The sequence below is a fragment of the Humulus lupulus genome, chromosome 6 (assembly GCF_963169125.1).
Source record: "Humulus lupulus chromosome 6, drHumLupu1.1, whole genome shotgun sequence".
NCBI lineage: Eukaryota > Viridiplantae > Streptophyta > Magnoliopsida > Rosales > Cannabaceae > Humulus > Humulus lupulus.
In genome coordinates, this window is record NC_084798.1 from 202,622,264 (window position 1) to 202,646,448 (window position 24,185).

At 34.0% G+C, this 24,185-nt stretch overlaps 1 protein-coding gene across 1 annotated transcript; it reads right to left on the bottom strand.

Moving 5' to 3' along the window:
* Positions 1-13,117: 13,117 nt before the first annotated feature.
* Positions 13,118-15,487, bottom strand: LOC133782990 (heat shock 70 kDa protein-like). The gene has a single exon (XM_062222487.1). The coding sequence runs from the start codon at positions 15,305-15,307 to the stop codon at positions 13,340-13,342; it is 1,968 nt and encodes a 655-aa protein (XP_062078471.1). The 5' UTR covers positions 15,308-15,487; the 3' UTR covers positions 13,118-13,339.
* Positions 15,488-24,185: the final 8,698 nt, after the last annotated feature.

Consider the following 24,185-nt stretch of genomic DNA (forward strand, 5'->3'; position numbering starts at 1 on the left):
TAATTTTTAGTTTGTATTTGCTATTCTAGTTATGTATTTCTAATCTTTTTAAGATTATTAAGGTGATGATGAAACATTATGTAACTAGATAGTATTTATTTTGTATGTTGATTTCCCATTTTGTGCAACAAAGTTTATGGAATTTTCTTCTTCAAATATCTTCTTTCATCTTAAATATCATGTATTTTAGATTGTTAGCATATATTTACACTTTGTTCTTCATTAGTGCAAAAACATAATATTCTTTGTGTAAGATATGTCATTAAATTGTACACATCCATGCTTAGAACAAAAATATTATGTTTTGCCTTATAAATAATGTTCATTGATTTATTTGTTATTTCATTAGATTGATTTACACTAAATGCTTTGAAATTATAATTTTGAAAAGTGAAGAAAAATCATATCTTTTTATAAGTAATTTGTGCTTAAAATTATAAAAAAAATTTTGACAATGATAGTTTGATTTATCTTAACTATCACTAAAACTTGGGAATTAATGTACTTATAAATATTATTGAACTTATATTATGTGGATTCTAATCCTTAATAATCTTATTTTACTATCTTGTTCACAATTATTAATTTAGTAATATATATTGTCTTTAATTTCTATATTATTGTCTTTTATTTTTATTTTCATTATTAAAAAATCTCTTCAATCTTTGGAGCTAGGTTAGAATTTGTTAATTTTGGTTTAAATTAGTTTCCTTTTCGATTTTAGACAACTCCTTTGGGTTCGACATCCTTGCTTACACGATCACTATTCTATATGAACGATTCGTGCGCTTGCGATTTATAAATTTTTAAACATACCCGTTTTTTGTCCATTACATACTCTATAGATGGGTCGTTTGCGGCAAGTACAGTCAACTGAGTGTACTGATGAATTATTTTCTTTAGCAAATGGGTCCAATCAGAATGCATACTCCTACATGGCTTGCATTGTTAAAAGTGTGAAGATTTTGGTCCATAGTTGTGACGAAAGACGTACCACTCAAAATAGTGGAGTTTCGGTGCCAGGAACCGATGATTTCACTTTCTATGGCCAACTTGAGGAGATTGTAGAGTGATGTTATTCCCATGGTTACTCGGTAGTATTGTTTCAATGCAAATGGTTCAACACCGATGCAAGCAAGGGTCGAAATGTGACTGAGAATAACATAACTAGTATCGTGATTATTTCTCAATGGTACAAGAACGATCAGTTTATTCTTGCCACTCAAGCAAAACAAGTTTTCTACTTGGAAGATCCTTTAAGAAACAAAAATTGGAAGGTAGTAGAAGAAGTCAATCATCGAAAGATCTGGGATCATCCAAGTATCAATGATGATAACGAGGATGATGTCGTACACGATAGCACTTCATCAAATTTTGTACTCACTGTGGAATTAGGAGACTTGGAGATTATGCATTTAGATCGACCTAGTCACACCAACATAATTGGGGAAACGTCTTGATCTATTTTGGATGTGGATGATGATTTCATCAATGACGATGATGATGACGAAATTAGTGAAGATGATTTAGAAGGTACAGATGATGATGTAGGAATCAACATTGATGAGGAATAATATTTTCTTATGCATATTCATATTTGTATGTTTAATGTGTATGTTTTAAATGGAAGACTTTTCAATCAATATATGACTTTTATCAACAATGTTTGTTTTTCAATAGTTTCAACTGCATTACCGAAATTATTTAAGTTATGTAATTAACTTCCAACTATAATTGAGTTTAAGTTAATAATTATTTAAACTGCAAAGATATTTCTGCTACTGTTGCTCGTTCTCATGGCTGTGATGGAGCGGATCCTCCTCCTCCTCCAGATCCCACGTGAGTTCCTACTTCCTGTGAGATAGGTAATATACTATAGAATAAATAGCATTTTCGCCTCAAAAACTATGACCACTATATGATTGTGCACCCTGAATGATTCGTGATGTTAAAAATTCCCCCCGAACTATGCACGTTACTGAAATATAGGACTTATGTTAGATTTTGTCCTAGGTGGCTTACAAATTGATGATGTGGTATTTTGACTGTTGATGTGGCACTGCCATGTGTAGAATAATTAGCAATTTTGCCCCTCAAACTTTGAACACTACCAAATTGTGTCATTTTTATTAAAACTAATTTTTTTTTAAGAAAACCTCATTTTTTTCTTAAAAATAATAATTATATCCTTCAAAATTAAAAAAAAAATTATTTTAAAAGATTAAGAAAATAAACAATACTAAAAGTCTCAAACTAATTAAATAAATTTTTAAATACTCAAAAATTAAAAATCTAATTAATAACAAATATATTTTTTTACTTTTTCTTTTCTTTTACAATATAAAATAAATATATCTTAAAATAAAATAAAAAAATCATAAAACAAAGTTTGTTCCCCTTGGTCCTCCTCTTAAATTAAAAGTTTTTTTTTTTTATTTAAGTCATTCATCATTCATCATCCTCTTTAATTACATATTTTTTCTTTGTTTTAGTATTTATTTTAAATTCATTATAAAATAGATTTATTTTATATTATAAAATAAAAGAAAAAGTAAAACTAAAAATGAGTTATTTGTTATTAATTAAAATTTTAAGTTTTTAGGGATTTATTTATTATTTTTAGAAAAAATTAATTTTTTTATTAAAATGGGTATTATTTGGTAACGGTCAAAGTTCGGAGGCAAAATTGCTAGTTATTCTACACATGGAAGTGTTACATCAACATACAAAATGCCACATCATCAATCCATTAGCCACCTTGGACGAAATCTAATAGAACTCTCATATTTTAGTAACATGCATAGTTCGGGGGAAATTTTCAACATCGTGAATCATTGAGAGGGTACGATCATATAGTGATCATAGTTCGGGGGTAAAAATGCAATTTATTCTATACTATAATTAGTCTATATTTTATCAATAAAAGACAAATTATTATTATTTTATTCAATTTAATTGTATTATTTAATTAACATATGCAGCGGCTGCCGCAAAAAGAAGAGGTAGGTCTCGATCCAAAATAGAGGAGTGACAGTCGCAAAAGTCACTAAGGTGGGTACAACTCCCTTTAGCCATGTGACGATAGGGTCACCGGGGTTTAACAAATAAGTTAACCTTTCACTAGCTTAAACAGGATAGGTGCATGATGACTAGTCACCAACATAACCTTCTTCATGACTCTAGAGTCATAACTATGGAACACTGTTCCCTAGCCATGTGACAAGTAGTCACCTAGGCCTTAGGCCTTGGCTCTGAGTAACTAGCTTAGACTAGTCAAGCGCTTATAAGTTTCATCGACCTTAGGGTCGGTCCAGCATTAATGCCTTAGAGCCATTCGATGCTGATATCGATTAGATCTAATCTTCATTCGGCCCTGCGTTCAGGACGCTTATGCTGTTTCTGACTCTTAGGTCAGTGTCCCTGACTAGTCAGTGCCATATATAAGTAAACAATATTCACTAGCATTTAATATGAAATCAATGTCCACATTTATCAACCAACATGCCTCAACAACAATCATGCATGTCACATACACAGGATGCAGTTTTCTTACATCTGATTCGAGCAAGAATGGATAAAAGAACGACTCTTGAGAACGATCTGACTTTTAGTCCTTTAGCGGTCACCTAGTCATAACCAAATATGGGATACCATCAATAAAATGAATAACAAAGGTTCCCAAACCAATATCTAGCCTCCGGGACATCAATCCCCACTAATCCGGGTAGTAGGAACAATCCCGAGGCCCAAAACCAAGTTCCCGAGGCCAAAACGCTTAAACGGGCTCAAACATGTCCAAGGGCTGCGGCCCTAACACCTTGGGCCGCAGCCCCCAGCCACTCCAGGAGCAAGGGCCGTGGCGCCCTACACCTAGGGCCGCGGGGCCCAGCAAAGGCAAAAACACTCCAGCAGCTTCTTCGAGCTAGGGCCGCGACCCTCAACCCAGAGCCATCCCCAAACACGTTCTCCTTCATCCCAAACCCTCCAAAAACATACCTAAACACTTCCAAATCAACAAATCAAAGTTCCCAAGCTTCCCAATGATCCAAAACCATCAAATCCCAAGGCTCAAACGAACCAAAAACTCAACGATTCACAAAAGACAATTCTAAGCTTAGAAACTCTAAAAATTCAAAACTTAAAACTTAGATTACCTTTGATTGGGTTGTTTCTCATCAAATCCTTCGTTCAATAAGCTTCTAATCTTTCCTAGGATCGCTATGCCTCGATCCTCGCTTGATTCCGACACCTAGTACTCGAGATATCTTCGAAAATGCTTCGAACGGTAAAACGAACTAATAGGAAAAGAACGAGAGGATTTCTAACGTACGTTCTATCTGACAAGCTACTTCAAGCTTAAGTAACCTCAAATAAAACCTAGTGCTCGGGGTCCCGAAAACACCCCCGGGTACATTATAGTCAAAACTTCCAGAATTTCCTACTGATCTCGATAACTCCCAATTTATCATCAAATAACATTCTCATTACTCAATATCCCAATAAAAGACCCCCCCCTTATGACAAAACTGCTAATTTATAATATAAGACCGTCTCATGCCGAATAGCTCGAATATATCTCCATAATATTGGGATCTCATCCATAAATCGCAGTATGCACCCAAATATACAAATATGCCCTCAACAAGCCAAATTACCAAAATATCATAATAGTCAAATGTGGACTCACTTGCATGCATTTAACATCATATTATAATATAATTCACATAAACATGCATATATTTATTTAATGGCATAATTAAACAATTATGGCCCTCCCGCCTTACTAATCCAGCCACAAAACCGCATTAGGGATTTCGGGGCATTACACATTGGTTTGAGTCAATTATTTAACCATCTCCTCTAAAACTACTTCGCTGCGAGGTTTAAAGTTCTGGACATAGTCATTTTCCAGAAAAGTAGCATTTGTAGAAGTAAATAGTTTCTTTTCTGAATGACTATAGAAAATTCCACCCCGAGTACCTTTAAGATAGCCAACAAACATGCAAACTTCAGTTCGCGGTTCTAGCTTTCCCTCATTTTTTCTTAGGAGGTGAGTAAGACACCCCTAGATTCTATAATGGCGTAAACTAGGTTCACGACCATTCCAGCGTTCTAAAGGAGTTTTGGGGATTGATTTAGATGGCACGACATTGAGAATGTCGTTCGCGGTTTCAATTGCATGTCCCCAGAACAAAGTTGGTAGAGTTGAGTAACTAAGCATGCATCTAACCATTTCCAATAAAGTTCTGTTTCGGCGTTCCGCTACACCATTTTGTTGCGAAGTACCTGGGGCAGTAAGTTGTGATCAAATCCCAAGTTCAGTTAAATGATCTTGGAACTGCATATCCAAATATTCTCCACCCCTATCAGATTGCAAGATCTTTAACGTTTTACCTAATTAGTTCTGAGCCATTGCTATGAATTCCTGAAACTTTGAAAATGTTTCTGATTTCCTACCTTTAATTCCAAGTGTTTTGATGAAGAAAAATGACCCCCGAGCACGATCCTGCCCTAAGCCCAAGCGTATACCTAGTCACAATAATGATAAAGGATTCCATCAATAATTGTATAAGGGTTTCCGGATATAGTTCTAGCCTCCGGGACATCGAATTCCACCAAACACGGTAGTGGGATCAATCCCGAGCACCTGAAGTTAGGTTCCCATGCTTAAAAACTCCAAAAGGCTAACAATGCCCTTAAGGGCCGTGGCTCAAACTTCCCATGCCGCGGCATGCCCCCAACCAGAGGCCCAGCCTCGCCCTAAAACAGACACAGGCCGCGGCTCAGCATACCCCATGTTGCAGCCCGCCCTTCTTCCTCAGCCTCCATCTGCTTCGAAGGGTCGCGACATACCAAGAACTGAGCCGCGGCCTGACCCCTTCGAACCCAGAAAAAACACCATTTTCTCTTCCAAAATCAAGCCAATTACCCCTTAAATCAATCTAATAACTTAAATTAGTCATCCCAGAAGTTCCACTATGATTCCAACAACAAAACCTATCAAACTCTAGCTTTAAAACTCATCAAACTCAAGATTCAATCTTCAACTTCAACACCTTAAAAGAAGTAAGAAAACCAGCCAATAACTACTGAATTAACTAGCTAAAATCACAGTTTAATGCTTACCTTAACTTTGCTTGAATCCACCAATTGACACAAAATAATCTCCAAGTGTTAGAGCCCCAAATCCTAACTTTGTTCTTCAAAATTCCCCTTGGAATAACTTAGAGAAAGAAGAGAGAGAATAGAGGATGCCTTGGGTCGGTTCACAATGTTCTCAAAGTTTCTTGGTTTTGTTTTATATAACTTAAGTTTCTAAGGTTATCTCAAAGGCTCGGGGTACCAAAACGTCCTCGAGGGAAAAATGGTAAAATTCCTCGGTATTCCCACCTAGGCTTCCTAACCTCAAATATATCTCCAATTATTTATTTTCATAACCCAATAACCCAAATAAATGTACATTACCGAAAATACCCCTTGACTCGCCCCGAGTCAAGTACCGGGTCCCGTTGTGACTTTCCCGCTTCTTGCTCCCTAGGATCGCCTCGTGCCAAACACTGCAAATATATATCCACATAAATAATTTGGTCTCAACAGTTTATCAAATTTAATCACGTTTATGCCCTAACGGACGAAAATTATAATTATGCCCTTACAAGCCAAACAGGGCCCGCATGCTTATCCAATACTCATAAACATGCATTCTCACCATTAATTCACATAACTTCCAATTATGCCCTCCCAACACAATAATCAAGACCCTTAAGCCATATTAGTAATTTTGGGTCGTTACAACTTGACACGACTGCAAGGGAAAGATCGTCACTGGATGAGGTGATCACTAAAGTGTTGAGAGATGTAGAAGCCAATGTGAATTTGGGATGATCATCTAATGAGCAAGATTGAGAGTGGAAGTGAGTGCTCTGAGAAAGGCTAGCATCAGAATTGTTGGTATTAAAAGTGTAAATCAGAGTTATGCAACAGAAATTGGGGTTTTTGAAAAATTTATTAATACCATTCAGGATAATACATATATAGATATATTAAATCGCATACAAATAGATTAGAGATTACCTCTCGAAGCCTATCAAGTATCCATAATTCGTTTTGTATAAATCAACGATCTTCCAATCCAAATTCTGAATGCTCACACCTTGATCTTCCAAACTAATTCTCAAACACACAAGGACGGGTGTGGGCACGTAGGACTCTCTAGATGTACTTAACACATAAGATCTAAAGAGGTTTGATAGAGAGAATATGTATTGAATAGTTTTTTAGGTTTAGAAAAACTATCGCTTTCTTTTTCAGAGAGAGAGTCTAACAGTCTATGAAAACTACTTATTCTTGAAAAGTATTGCTTCTTTTTAGGTTTATAAAGATAATTAACTAATTTAATTAATCTTTATTTTATTTAAAATAAAACTGATCAGTTATAACCTATTTAATTATTTAATTTAAATCATATTAAAAAATAATAATTAAATAAATAAATTATTTAAAATTCAAAATTCAAATCCCAGAGAAAGGAAATCCTTGTGTGTGGCGCCACGCTCACTGTACAGTGAGTGTGTCGACCACACCATTAGGGTTATCCCTATTTTTTTCATTTTTTTATTCAATTAATATTTAAGATAATATATTTATCCCAAAATAAATATCAGTTAATGCAAAATTAACTTTATCTCAAAATATCAATTTTAAATAAATAAATATCTTATTCTAAATAAGATAATTATTAATCTCTCTTTATATTAATCCAAACATGATTAATATTTATTTTAACCTGTAGTTTTTTAAAATAAAAGCTATGTAGTTAAATAAGTAATTAATTCATATTAATCAATTGCCCATAATTATCACATAATTATTTCCTTGCCTTGGAAAATTAATTCTTTTGTAATTAAGTCATTCTCTCTACAAATCTTTCTTTCAATATCCTTGCCCTTGACAGTGTAGGACAGAGATGATCTAGGGACATGGACCTAAAATATGAAGCTCCAATAAATCAGATTATTAATTAACTCTTTAATCTAATAATCTTATTTATTATCTCTATGATTACTCTACTGTAAATATAGAATTGCACTCTAAATATTTATAGAATTATATTTATAGAGTTTTCTCTTGTAGTCCATTGATATAATCAATAAATGTAGTTTTGTCCTCCATTTATTGGTTCGTTAATTAGAGCTGGTCAAGATTACCGTTTTACCCTTCTAATTACCTCTTGATCCTAAAGTACCATTAATTCACTAGCGAATAATTAATCTATAATCATATTATAGATTTGAGCTCAATAACTATTCAATTCCAGAATTTACCCTTAAGGAAACCAATATTCGATCTGTTAAGAAAGTATGGATTCAATTATTGTAAATCATGTTCCCAGGCATTCATGATATTAAATCTCCAAAGCAAAAGTCAGTAGCCTCATTGTGCTAAGAAACATTAATGAGTGAATGAAAATATCCAATAAACATAAACAAGAGTTCATGAATAATCATGATTTAGACTAATCTACAAATGATCATCTATTCTGATAAGAATTAAATATTTATGTCAAACAAAAAATTTCTAAAGATAATTAATTATCATCGGTCATATCATGTATAATATCTATTATATACAACACATGTACTAAGATGTTTATCCACATCAGTAATCTGAATCTAGATCACTCGCACCTTGTATGCTTAGTAAATTGCACTAGTATCCATGCATTAAAGATTCATTACTTTAATATGTTACTGACTATTTTATTCATTTATATGATCTTAATTCTCTTGTACTAATACAAGACTATATTTTCATGAATGAACAAGGAATTTTCTTGATATTATTATATAATTGATTGAGACATTACGTATAACATTCAAACATAATAAAATTGTACTTTTATTTAATTCAATAAAATGTGTTTACATGCTTTTAGGGCATTATTTCTAACAAGAACCGCCTTGAGATTTAGAGCCCGCTTCTTGAGCATCACCGGTTAAAATCATGCCATGAATCGTTGAAAGCTCATTCAGGGGAAATGGGGCACAGCGGACAGGATTGGGGCCGCTGGTATAAGATGATATACACGCTAGGTACTTATCATAATATTGTTGTTCCACTTGGTTGTCATGGCCAGCAAAGAGGAAAGTAGCTTGGCGATCAACAGTGTGAGGGAAACCGAGCCTTGGCATATAACTCTTAAGAGGGCTCTTGAATAAGCACCCAATGGGAGTATAGTCATCCTTGTGGTCATGAATGAGTTTGAGAAAACGAAGCTGTGATTCGTGCTGCTCAGACCATGCAACATTTTAAGGCCATTGAATTTTTGGAAAAAAACATAGCTGTAAATAAAACGACAACAAATCATGCATGTAAAGAACGGTAAAAGGAATAACAACTAACCTTTCTGGAAAACCAGTGGCAAAGCGAAGATGTCACTGGACACATATGGGGGGTATCATTCTTCCCCAACCACAAAAGGCAGTTCATCCCAATGTTTATTAGTCATGGCACGATCTTTGAACATAAAGCATTTCCTCCAGGGAGTAAGTAGTAAGTGTTGAATGGGTGATCATCCTGAGTTCGATTGTGCAGAGTGCGAGAGAAGCAGCATAAAATGTCATGAACAGAGATGGAGGTTTTGTAAAGAGGACTGATCAGAGCAGTACCACATGCCGATTGAATGGCATTGGGGACGAGCTCCATCAAATGAATCTAGGTAATCAGTAACAGATGGATCAAAAGGGGAGGAATCAAGAATTGGATTAATTCCAGATGTTTAGGCCCGATAACGATTTCACATGGAGCATAAATTTCTTCGAAGCAGCATTTCTCAAGCTCTTCCTCAGTTAAACGACAGATAGTAATGTTAGAAGGGAGGGTGCACTAGCGTTCTAATTTGACGCACACTTCATCATATTTTTATTTAAGGGTTTTGGGGCTCTTAGTAGGATTAATGGCAGGAGATAAAGATGACGCTTTGGATGAAGTCTTGCTAGGTCATTTTGAAGCCATGATTGGACGATTACTGGGAGGAAATGAAGATTTGGAGGAGAAGAAAGATGGGAGCATAAAACTCTTGATCGAATCTGGGTAAGATGAAAGAGAGAGAAGCAAGTGATAATCGGGAAGTGTTGATTTGGGAAAAATGAGAAAACCCAAGAAAAAGGAAAGAAGATCAAAAGATGTGGCGGTTATAAGAGAGACAATTTTCCCTCGTGATTGACTTAGAATTTGAAAGATAAGACTGGCAATAAATGCTTGGCAGAAACTCAAGCATGTGCATCGTTTGGGGAAAAGTATTGAACAAACCAGATCAAATAGAATGAAAATTGCCTTTATCCATTATTGGGTAACACAAATGGAAAAAGGCAAGGGGCAATTGTAAGGGAATGGTCTTCCCCAATAAAATAAGAGGTATAAATCATGCAAAACGTATCATTTTATTAAAAGAAGAAGAATTCTGAATGAGCTCACTGCAGAGCAAAGCTCATTATGAGCACATCAAAGAGCAGAACTCGGAAGTGAACTCATAGAATAACAGAGCCCAAAATAACCTCATCAAAGAAAAGAGCTAGCAAGAGCTTATTCATGGAGTAGAATCTGACAGAGCTTGTTTAGATTGATGAGCTCTGAGTTCAATATGATTGAATAGATTGATGAGCTCTGAGCTCAATGTAATTGAATAGATTGATGAGTTTTTAGCTCAATTTGATTGAATAGATTGATGAGCTTCGAGCTTAATGTGATTGCACAGATTGATGAGCTTTGAGCTTAATGTGATTGCACAAATTGATGAGCTTTGAGCTCGATATGATTGAATAGATTGATGAGCTCTGAACTCAATGTGATTACACAGATCAACAAGCTCTAAGCTCAATAGGATTTAATAGACCGATGAGCATTTGGGCTCATAGTGCAAAGAAGAGAAAAGGCTCGAAAGAAAGTTAGTAAATCGAGACACGTAGACCAATCCAGATAAGCTTCTCTAACTTTCTTCTTTGTTATTTTTTCTATAAATAGGAGAAGAGAGACCAAATTTGGGGACTTTTGGATTTTAGTTCAAGAAAAGTTTGCATAGATTAGAGATTGAGTAGGAGAGCATTGTGCTCACTTAAACTTCAGAGTGTCTTTTGCAGGTACACCCCTTATGTTTTTTCTACTTATTCTATTGAAGAATACATTTATGCCATTAACCTTGCTAATAAAATGTGTAAGTTATACACAATCTTCATCAACAAAGGAACAATCTCAGATTCCTAAATAGGTGAAATGCAAGGAAAAGATTTGGGAGGAAGATTTAGACCCCAAACAGCAACATCAACACCTTGTAAACAAGAACCAAGAAGTACAAAGGCCACCTTAACCTCGTCATTATCCTTACATAAATACAAATAAATAAGTACCTTTTCTACCTTGACTCTGGCACCAAGTCAGATAAAAAAAGGCTCACCTCACCCCCAATATTTGAATACCGTATGACTAAAATAGTAAAGATAGTAAAATTATACTGTCTAACAAGTAAAAATATGGAGTCAATATTTCACATACTATTCAAATAAACATGTGAAAAGGCACGTAAGTGCATTAGGTGTTTATTAATTTAATATTGTCATATAAAATAAACTTGAGAAAATTACAAATTCCATGGTATTTGAGAAAAAAAATCCAAATATACGGTTACATAAAATAATTTTAAATTTACAGTATAAAGTTTAATTTTCTACATAAATTATTCGCTCCATCTAACTTGCAACACAATTATGACTTCCATTTAGTCTCCACCTACAAATTAATTTTTTTTTTTTTTTTGAATGACACACAATAATTCCAACACTAGCATAAATATTATATATATATATAATATGCTACTTTTATATATAAATATATGTCAACTAAATTTATTTTTTCTTTTTGGTAATATTCTCCATATTTTTTTGTCTTCATAGTCTACATTTTATTTTAGTTTTTTCCTCTATCTCCTTTTTTATTTTTTTAATATTTTACTTTTTACCTGATATTTAAATAGTTTAACAAAGCATTATATAAACAAAATAATTATGATATTACTTCAAGAAAATTTATAATATTTAGTAGTATTATATGAGGAGAGATGAGACAAAAATAATAAAAGATAAATAATTAAAAATCGATCAAACTAAATAAATTTATGTTTTATTTATTGTGTTCAAATTCAATATTCATGAGTTATATTAGTTATTAGTTTAATAATTATATATTACAATATAGTTAGCGATCATCACAATATTGTTATTTGAATATTTTTAAATTAGATTTATAAATCTTTATTACAATTATGCTAATAAAAATTATATAATTTTTTTTTTGTAAATATTACTTACAAAAATATATTTTTTAATTATAAAACTAGATTTAGAAATTTTTGTTACAAAACTAATTTTTTTAATTACAATTTAATCTCTTTTTAAATTAATTTTGTAAATATTAGTTACAAAAATATAAAAGTTGTTTACTAATTAGTAATATATGTTTACAAATTTGTAATAAATATTTACAATTGTAACATATATTTACAAATTTTGAAGTTTTGCAATTTTGTGAGTACAGTTTAGCAACATCATATTTACACTTTTACTCATTAGATTTTTTTTTAAAATTTTAATGTATTTTTGTAGATTTCCAATAAACTTAATCATCACACTTTAGAGAATCGAAGTGATTTTTTTCCACACCCATAGAAAGGGAACCGATAGCTTAACACACGAATAAGAGAGACTCACTTGTTTTTAATCATCTTAAACTTATATTTTTCTCTTACTTGGTAATTGTTGAATTAAAGCCTCAACAATCATTTTGCAAATAATTACATATTTGAAGAAATAGTCACATTGAAAATGCCCCCAATATTAAGAGCGTACTGCTGAGACTACACTCAAGCTCCACACGATTGTTTTATGTATATCATCGGTTAAAAAAAAAAAAAACCTTTTGTTTCTTCTTTAAAGTTGCGTCGCATCATTCCTTTTTGTTTTACTATCAATTTTTACTTTTCTATTCTTTTGTTGAATTACTTAACCAGATTCGAAATAAGAGTTAGGATCTATTAAGACAACTTTTCACCCAAAGGAAGAACAAGTACGACATTAAAATTTTCTTTGTTTTCTTGACTGTATTATTAAATAAATAAATAATTGATTCTTAAACTGAGTTTCTTATAATTTATACCAAAAAAAAAAAAAACAATCTGTTACATCCTACTCAGCTCTCTATACACACCCCCCAAAAACAAAAACAAAAACTAAAAACGACTTAAACAAAAAAGAGCTGATCAAACCGAAACGACAACAAACGACCAAGCTTAGTCAACTTCTTCGATCTTGGGACCAGTTCCGGTACCCGAAGCACCACTGCTTCCACCACCAAACCCATCACTCATCGGAACATCTCCAGCTCCGGGGTCGGCCCCGGCGCCACTCTGGTACATTTTAGAGATAATGGGGTTACAGACACCCTCCAACTCCTTAAGCTTGTCCTCAAGCTCATCCACCTCCGCCAACTGGTTCCCCTCCAGCCACTGAATCGCCGCCTCCACCGCTTTCTCAATCTTCTCCTTATCGCTCGGATCCAAAATCGCACCAAACTTCTCGTCCCTCACGGTGTTCCTCATGTTATACGCGTAGTTCTCCAAGGCGTTCTTCGCTTCCACCTTCTTCTTCACCTCTTCGTCCTCCGCCTTGTACATCTCCGCATCTTTCACCATCTTTTCAATGTCTTCTTTGCTCAATCTCCCCTTGTCGTTCGTGATCGTGATCTTGTTCTTCACTCCCGCCGTCTTATCTTCCGCCGAAACGTTGAGGATTCCATTCGCGTCTATATCGAAAACGACGTTGATTTGAGGGACTCCTCTCGGTGCCGGAGGGATTCCGGTCAGCTCGAATTTTCCGAGTAGGTTGTTGTCTCTCGTTCTGGCTCTCTCTCCTTCATAGACTTGGATCAAAACTCCGGGCTGATTATCTGAATAAGTTGAGAAAATCTGCTCCTTCTTCGTTGGAATCGTGGTGTTTCTCGGGATCAGTACGGTCATGACACCGCCGGCGGTTTCCAGGCCTTGACTTAGCGGAGTCACATCGAGCAAAAGAAGATCCTGAACCTTTTCGTTGTCTTCACCGCTCAAAATCGCCGCCTGAACCGCCGCGCCGTACGCCACCGCCTCGTCTGGGTTTATGCTTTTACAGAGCTCTTTTCCGTTGAACAAGTCCTGCAAAAGTAGTTGAACTTTGGGAATTCTTGTTGATCCGCCGACTAGGACCACCTCGTGGATTTGGCTCTTGTCCATTTTAGCATCGCGCAAACATTTCTCGACTGGTTCCATACATCTCCTGAACAAATCCATGTTCAGTTCTTCGAATCTCGCTCTGGTTATGGTGGCGTAGAAATCGATTCCTTCGTAGAGAGAATCGATCTCGATTGTCGTTTGCGTCGTCGAAGACAACGTCCGCTTCGCTCTCTCGCAAGCGGTCCTCAACCGCCTCAGAGATCTCGCGTTGCCGCTAATGTCCTTCTTGTTCTTTCTCCTAAACTCAGAAACGAAGTGATTCACCATTCTGTTATCAAAATCCTCACCTCCGAGATGAGTGTCTCCGGCAGTGGCCTTAACCTCGAAGATTCCTTCCTCGATCGTTAACACAGACACATCGAAAGTTCCACCGCCGAGATCAAAAATCAGGACGTTCTGCTCGCCCTTTCTCGAAGCTTTCTTGTCCAGTCCGTACGCTATAGCTGCGGCGGTTGGCTCATTGATGATCCTCATCACGTTCAATCCTGAGATAGCTCCGGCGTCCTTTGTGGCTTGCCGTTGCGAATCATTGAAGTACGCCGGGACTGTTACGACGGCGTTGTTGATGGAGTGACCGAGAAACGCCTCGGCGACTTCTCTCATCTTTGTTAACACCATGGACGAAATCTCCTCAGCTGAGAATTGCTTCTCTTCGCCTTTGTAATTCACAATGATCATAGGCTTATCACCGGGTCCGGGGATCACCTTAAACGGCCAGAGCTTCATATCACTCTGAACAGAAGGATCAGAGAATCGACGGCCGATCAGACGCTTGGCATCGAAGACCGTGTTCTGAGGGTTCATCGCCACTTGGTTCTTCGCCGCATCACCGATTAATCGCTCGGTGTCAGTGAAGGCTACGTAGGATGGTGTCGTACGGTTGCCTTGATCGTTGGCGATGATCTCGACACGGTCGTTGAGCCATACTCCAACGCAGCTGTATGTAGTGCCAAGATCAATGCCTATGGCTTTTTCAGTCTTTGCCGCCATTGTTGCACAGTAGAAACAAAAAGAAAAATCTTAAAACAACAGAAAATTTTCAGAGTTTCCTAATCGATGAAGATAATAAAGATTTTTTTAAACGATTCAAGATAAAATCTTATGAGATTGATTCGAATTACATGGGATATTTTCGTTTTTATAGAATGAACTAAGAAAATTCGAGAAAGTGAGAGAAAATTCGAGAAAGTGTGAGAAAATTGTAGTATGCTAGATAGTTCTGGAGTGTTTGATTTTGATTCTAGACTTTTGGCGGAAGTTTCAAACGGTGGGGAGTCGATGATGCGAAACAAATTTGATGATTGAAGCTTTTGGTTGGTGATGACGTGGCAGATTTTATGTACACGTGTTGACTTGAAGGTCAAAGATATATATGTTTTCAAGGATAAAGTCAAGATATTTACTATCCAAAATGTGGAGCCCACCGTAAATATTTGAAGCTTAATTTTCTCTCTCTTTTTTTTTTTTATTTATCGAGTGATTTGCTAAAATAACAGTTTCAAAATTTTAAACTAGTAAGATAATTATTTTTTTATTAGGGTACAAGATTATAATATGATATACATAAATCTATCTATTTTTATTATTATAATAATAATACAAAATATATTCCAAAAATTAAAATAATTAGTATAGTCATTATTTTTAGTTTTTGTTGTTTGTCTATTTCTTAATATCTATATTCATCGTGAGATTTGATTTTGTAAAAGTATGTATATAATTATAAGGGTTGTAAGCATGCTTAAATCTTTTGAAATAGAAAATTGGAATTTGACATTCACAAACAAATAAGTTGAAAGTAATATAATTTCAAAATAAATATAAACCTTTATTTTTGGGTGCAGCATGACAACCAAAACATTTTAAAAAAATTCTACGAAAAGCTATTAAAAATTAAAATAATAAAATAGACAATTTGTGAATAAAGTGCAACTTTAAACTTAAAAAAATTGGTTTTTTAGTTGTTAAGTGATCCTATAATATATATTAAAATAATAAAATTATGACAGACAAATTAGTTTCGATTAATATACAACCAATTATTTTGAGGGACTTGTGAAAATATAAAAAATAAACTAAATTGTTAAATTTGAGGACTAAATTAAACTTATTTGTATGTTTTATTATATAAATAATTAAGAATAATATGATTATATTAAATTATGCATGTTAAATAAATTTATGGTGCAAAGTTTAGAACATTATAATTACATAATCAGTAAAATAGACTAATATGTTTTAATGTATAGGGTTCTAGATACACATGCATATATTAAACTACAAATCTTAGAATATTGTGATGGTAATTCAAATAGATTTTTTCATAACTACTCAATATAAGGCGTATAAAAAAAATCTACATGAAAGTGTATTCACAAAAACATAATATGAAAAATATTAAAAACAATTGAAAAATACATAAAAATAAAATAAATCATTTATTTTGTTATATATAAATCATATATATATTACATGTATTAGATTTGTTTATAACTACTCAATATAATGTATATAAAAAAAATCTACATAAATGTATAATTACAAAAACAAAATTTGAAATATATTAAACTCAATTGAAAAAGTTAGAAAAATAAAATAAATCATTTATTTCGTTATATATATAAATCATATTTAGAGTATCTATTTTGTTTGTATTTTGATATTTTTTTAAAGAGCTACACAATTAAATTTTATAATATCCATGAGAGGTTATAAAATAATGGTTGTTTATTTGCATTCAACAACATTTAAACAATGACAATTGTTTATGTTTACGACAATGATATTTGGGAAGAACATTTTACCTACAAGGTCTTTCAAGTGACTGACATATTCTTATCAAGTGGATATTGTTAGGAAAACTTATACAGGATCTTTATTTATTTTCATGTAGATCTAATATTAAGCAAATTAATATGAGATAACCTAGAACATGTTTCTAAAATTGAATTCAAAGAGAAACAACGATAAGAATACTTACAGTATACGCAGCGGAATTAGTGAGTCATTCCTTCAGTTTCTATAACCCTTGTATCATTTCTGTCGCAGAGTATTATCAGGAAACTGAACCGATCTTCAATTTTCTTCACAGTCTTCCAAAGTATCCTTAGAATCACCTAGACTAGAGTGGGCAATTCTCAACACATGAGATAGATGCAGAGAGAAGAAGAGATTGTGTTTAGAGAGAATCTAAAACCTATCAGAAAATCTGACTTATGAACTTATCAGAACTTGTGTTTTGACTTCTCTCTAAGCACTCCTTTTATAGACTCAATTAGGTCATTTAATTTAATTAAAAAATCAATAAAATAATAGTCAATTTGAAGCCCTATGTCGAAATTATCATAGGCTTTAGGCCCGTGAAATTTCTCATAAGCTCATTGGACTTCAAATCAAGGTATGTATTATTTTCTATTGATTTAATTAATTAAATAATTATTTAAATCCTTTATCAAATTAATTATTTATAATTTGAACATTGATTTAAACTTATTTATTAATTTAGATATAAATTTATCTTAATTAATAAATCTGCCCTAATTTCTCTTTTCTTCTCTAAATTACATAACTCTGTGAAACTATCCAAAATTGAGCTGGTCAACTTTGATAATTATAATTGATAATTAAATCAATTAATTGAGACTATCTAGATGATTTTATCCAAGGCACAACGGGGACCATGGGCCTATGAAATCAAACTCCAATAGGTTATCATAAATCTAACATATAAATTTACTAACTTATTGATTCCCCGTGACTCTACTAAAGACTCGGAATTGTACTCGTGAATCCATAGAACGCTCTATAAAAAATATAGATATGATATTAATTATACATTGTTACAACCATAATTGTCACTCAATCCTCTATTGACGGTCTACAATGAGATGGGATCAAAATACCGCTTTACCCCTCATTGTATTTTATCCTTAAAACACTTACTTCCTTATAAATGACATTTCAATAAACTAATTTAATTACTGAAATGAGGTCTTGATCATTTAACACCTTGAACCAAACTAAAAGGAAACCATCGTTTCACTTCTTCATCAGAAGCTATAGATGTTCATATCTATGATTAACACTCCCACTCAATTATACTACCGAGTTCCCAAGATGTAAGTATGGACTAGTCCGTAGGGTAAGCTAGTAACGAACAAGTCAAAGAACTCAAATAATACAATCAGTTATAATACTAACCACTCATAATTGAGATTGAATTGATCTATGGTCAACTATATGATATGATTAGAATAGATAATAACGGTATGCTTACTTATCTTATCAACTGTCAATATCGGTCATGTCCGATGTAACAAATACATCCGATCTTATCTACTTTGTTAATAATCTGGAAAGAACATAATACTACAATGTGTAAGTAGATCATATCGTAGATTGGCAAGTCAGTGTAAATCCTGTGCACTGACTAATCTTAGGACTAACTTATTGTGAACATATAATCATATTTATATTCCACTGTGATTACGTCACTATAAATACGATTAGCTATATGCTCTGGATTTAATAGAAGTTTATATTAAACAAATAATCATGAAAATAAAACATGTGAGCAAAGTGATTGACCAAGTTAAAAAATGATTTCTATTCTTTTATTGATAATAAATGAGATTACAAAGAATTTGAGTTTTACTTAGGGCATAAAACCCCAACAAATATAGCTTCCAACAACTGAATGGTATGATTACAAAAAAACTCAAACTACATTTCACAAGTCTTGAAATACAGTTTCAACCAAGTCCTGCTATACCTCCAATGATCATAGATGATGATGATTCGATGCGTTTTTTTTATGGAACTACACAAAAGGAATGTGGATCAAACGCAACATTCTTTAATAATAGTTTTTAAAGAGAAATCAATCATCAATCAAATTGACAACATTACCATATAACGAGTACATCCAGACCAACACAATCAGGTAAAGTTTATTTTGCAACATAAGCTTAATATTTTTTTACAGCATCATTCCATACATGCATTATTTATTGCAGTTTCGTATACATGAAGATGCTGCTAACGAACCAAATTGGGATGAAATAGCACAGGATGTATCAAAGACGGTATTTGAAAATAATGAAGCAATGTTGGTTGAATCATAAAATGATGACAATATGATCTTATCAGAAAGTGAAAAAATATCGATCATAAAAAAGGGACACATCTTTCGAAACAAACAAACAATGATAAACAAGATGAATGAGTGGTCTATACGCTCAAATTACCAACACAAAGTTCTTGTTTGCTTGGATGATGAATGCAAATGGTATTTCGTGCTTCCAAATTGAGAAAGATAAGCTTCTACAACGTTCGAATGTTTGAACCAAATCATACATGCTCCTTAAACAAACTTGTTTTAGACCACCCGCAAGCAAAAAGCAAGTTTGTTTGTCCATGCATCAAACAAAGGCTTCTTGATCCAAAAACAACGTTCACATCCCGAGATATTATAAACACAATTTCAAAAGAATATAGTGTAACAATTTCTTACCAAAAAGCTTGGAGAGCAAGAGTCGTAAGAGGTTGTCCACAAGACTCTTATAGCTTTCTACTAGGATTCCTTTATTATTTACAAAAATGAAACCCAGGTAAAATACTAATTAGTTGAAAAATTATGTGTATTTGTTCTAAAAATAAACTTATTGTTATATCTTAGTTGATAATGTATAATAAACTAATTGTTTTATTTTAAACAGGAACGAAAACGAATCTCGTGGTGGATGAAGATAACATATTTAAATATCTATTCATTGCCACAGGTTTCGGCTGGGTATTATTTTGGAGAGAGAAGGAAGAGATGATGGATGGTTTCAGCTATGGTGGAGAAGGGTTTCAGAAATGGTGGAGGTGGAAGAGAATGGGTTCGACAATGGTGGAGAAGATATTAGACTATGGTGGTATCAGCTGGGAAGGAAGAGAAGGAAGGTGGATGATTTTTGGAGAGAGAAAGAAAAGAAGATGGATGGTTTTTTTTTTTTTTTTGAAATGGGAAGTTTTTTTTAAAAGCCCTATTCTGAGTACTAAGGTAATTGATTGAAAAGTTACATTTTCAAAACATATAATATTAAGTTAAATTTGGTAAAATTATAAAATAATAATATACTTACCATATTTAAACACAAACAAAACAAAACTATATAAACTAATATTTATTAAAATCGGTATATAAAAATGGTGTGAAAATGTAATTAGAATACATACTATTATTATTGTTTTTTGTTATGTAAAATGTAATTTTCCTATCATAATTTCACAACCCTCAAAATCATAAAAAAAATATTTTAAGGAATTTCAAAATTATTTATATGAAGATTAGTATGATTTTAAACTGTTTAAACATTATTAAAAAAATTAAAAGATATTTTACAAATAAAACTTATTATTATATTTCATTTATAAAATATGTCAGTTTGAGTTTAAAAAATAAACTTGATTTTGTTTTCAATTTTAAATGTATTAAATGAAGTTTACAAAAAAAATGTACTAAATGAAGTTTTAATCCAAATTTCATATGAATTTATAAGTATAAAATTCATTATTTCCAATTAGATAATCAAGGTTATATTCTAAATCTTTTTTTTTTTAAATCTTATTTTCTTACCGGATAATTTTCCAATTCAATAATCTAAATAATATCTTATCCATATTTTATATAAGAGAAGAATCTCACTCTCATTAGTATAAGAGATAGAACATGCCATCTCCCCATTAGTGAAGACCAAGTCAACACAGTTAATGATTAGTTAGATCAGTTAACTGTAGTTAGTTAGATAACAAATTCTTGTAACAACTTCTTTGATTAGCTATCTAATCTTCTTTTAATTGTTATGTTATTCTTTCTAGTTTTTGTACTTTATATAAACCTTGTCTCTCGTTTCATTTGAGGTGTGGTTCATTTCATTCAATACACTCACTCTACTCATTCAAACATCATCTCCACTTTCTTTCTTTCTTGATTTTTTTGATCTTGCCTCTGTTTCAACATGGCACCAGAATCCGACGCTTTCGCAACCCAGTCCACAACTCCGGCAACCACCTCCACATTGACCACCACTCTCATGCCGCTCAATCTTCGATTGGATCGCAACAACTACAATTTATGGAAATCCTTGGTTCTTGTTGCTGCTCGAGCACATGGTCTCGATGGTTACCTTCTAGGCACCACCACCAAGCCATCAGCCATCAGCTCAGGTAATGTTCCTAATCCTGAATTCACTCAATGGAATGATAATTACCTTATGAGTTGGATGATGAGTTCCGTTTCTGATTCAATGTTGGCCACATTGTTAATTTTGCTACCTTGGTCGAGATCTAGACTGTGTTTCAGAAACTCTTCACCATCCAATCGAAGGCTCGCCTAATGCAACTGCGATTCTTTCTTCAATCCACCAAGAAAGGATCTCTTTCGATTGATGAATACATCTTGAAGATGAAGAATTTTGTAGATACTCTTTCATCTACTGGAGAACTAGTTAAAGAAGATGATCTGATCATGTACATTTTCAGTGGTCTTAGCCCAGATTTTGAAGCGATTGTTGTTCACCTTACATGCCAAACTGATTTCGTCACTCTTCAAGAAGTTCAATATCTACTCCAAAGTCATGAAATCTGCATAGAGCAAAACTCTACTCCCTCTCTTGATTCCATTCAAGCAAACTTTGCTAATATGTCAATTCGTGGTCGTGGTAATGGCAAAGGTCAACGAGGAAATTTCAGAGGCAGTAGAGGAGGAGGCAGAGGCAATCCCAATAATCCTAGTCGTGGATCCAAATCCATTTTCCAAGTCCGTGGAAGAACAGGCCACACATTTCAAAAGTGCTTCCATGATTCGACATCAATTTTCATGGTCTAGACAACAACTCGACTCATTCTTCCTCTACTACAGCTGATCCCACCCCACAAGCTCTCATTGCTGAAGAAAACCCTGATATCTCCCCTGATGCCTGGTTTCTTGACAGTGGCGCCACACACCACCTGTAACGTCTGCCTAATCTAGGACCATTACACTCTGTACTTTAAATAGTGTCAGACTTGCTAATCAAGTCATTTGGTTATACACATGTAACTAAGGTTAATGTTAAGGGTTAGGATTAAAAAAATTGGTCAAGGAACGTTGACTTTTCATTTAAAAGTTTAATACATACATGTGATCCCAAAATGTTACAAATAGATGTTTAAAAGGGTATATACAAATCAAAAAGTTACAACCAGCCGGCCTAAGTAGAAAAATAAGGGATACAACCCTAGTTCCTCTGAGAAATCCTCGGTCGTGGTGGTCGAGCAGTCACATATGTACACGCTGCCACCGAAGCTCTCCAACTCATGGCTGGTCCAGCTTTCATTCCCCCTTACCCGCACCACATAGCACCCGTGAGCCAAGACTCAGCAAGAAAACTTAAACATGTGCATGAATAGTAAATACAAATTCCATATACATATTTAGCATGCCCAACGGTAATAACCTACTCATGCATGCATACAATTACAAATATGATCATTGAATCATTCTAGGGCCCGCTGCACTGAATAGATGACCATAGAGTCAACCTGGGGCCCTATGCCCTAGCTATGTGACCATAGAGTCACCTAGGGCCCTTGCCCTTAGCTTTGAGTAACTAGCTGTAGAGCTAACCAAGTGCTTTGTTATCTGACGACCATAGGGTTGGCCAACATAATAGTACATCCTTAATTGGGCCTAAGCCTCTCGACTAGCGTGCAACGCGCTATTGCCGCCCTTGACTAGTAAGTCAAGGCTTTAATCAAACATTCAGATAACCAGACATCAGATACAAATATAGATAAGCATACTTCAGAAAATACAAGTATGCATACATATATGTTATCCCAAAAATCAGAGGTGAATGACATGGCAGGCATTAAATACACGTGGCTGACATCTGGCAGAACCCATGCCCAACTATCGACTAGGAAGACACCTACTATCACACGATAAACTTCTTCCTACAACCAGCCTGGTCGTACACATGCTATACACGGAGGAAATCTTAGGCAGTTATGATGGAATCCGAAATTATCTCCTATGATTTCCTGAGTATCTGATTATTTAGGAAAAAATATCTGTAACGAATTAATGTAAATCTTCCCTGAGCTTATAAATAGAAGGAGAGAGCTCAGGGGAGAGGGACTTTTTCTTTTTTGGCTAGAAGATCTTTTGAGATTAGAGAGAGATTCCATAAGAATATTTGTATTTTCTTATTCAAAGGTCAGTGAAACTCATTGAACCCTAGTTCTTTGATCACCCCTTTGAATCTCATTTCAATAACAATTCAAGTGGACATAGGTTATTACCAGATCCTGGGGCCGAACCACTATAAATTCTTGTGTTCTTATTGTTTTCGTCATCACATTCATTTCAACGTATTTTTCCATGTCAAGCGTATTTTGACTCTGTGTCAGTTGGCCAAAATCAGGGTCAACAATATAAATCATGGTATTTTAACCAATTAAATACAAACACAATAATAACCATGTTCCTTAACGGGGCCAAGCCTTACCTATGCAAACAAGGCAAACATTCATTAAATAATTATCTAGACATAGAGCACTCAAGCATAACCTAAATCACGTTCATCCTCAGGGGCTGAGCCCTATTCATAGTTATAATCAACAATCGGGCCAAGCCCTAATCACATATATCACGTATTGGGAGCAATTTTCTTACCTAGTCTGAGTGCAATGTATATTAAGAACGACTCGCAAGCATGATCTCGGTTCCGAGTCCCTAGCGATAACCTAACCACAACCAATATAGAATCTCATCAAAACAAGCGAATAATGGCTTCTGGACCGAATCCTAGCCTCTAGGACGTCGAATTCTACTAAACCA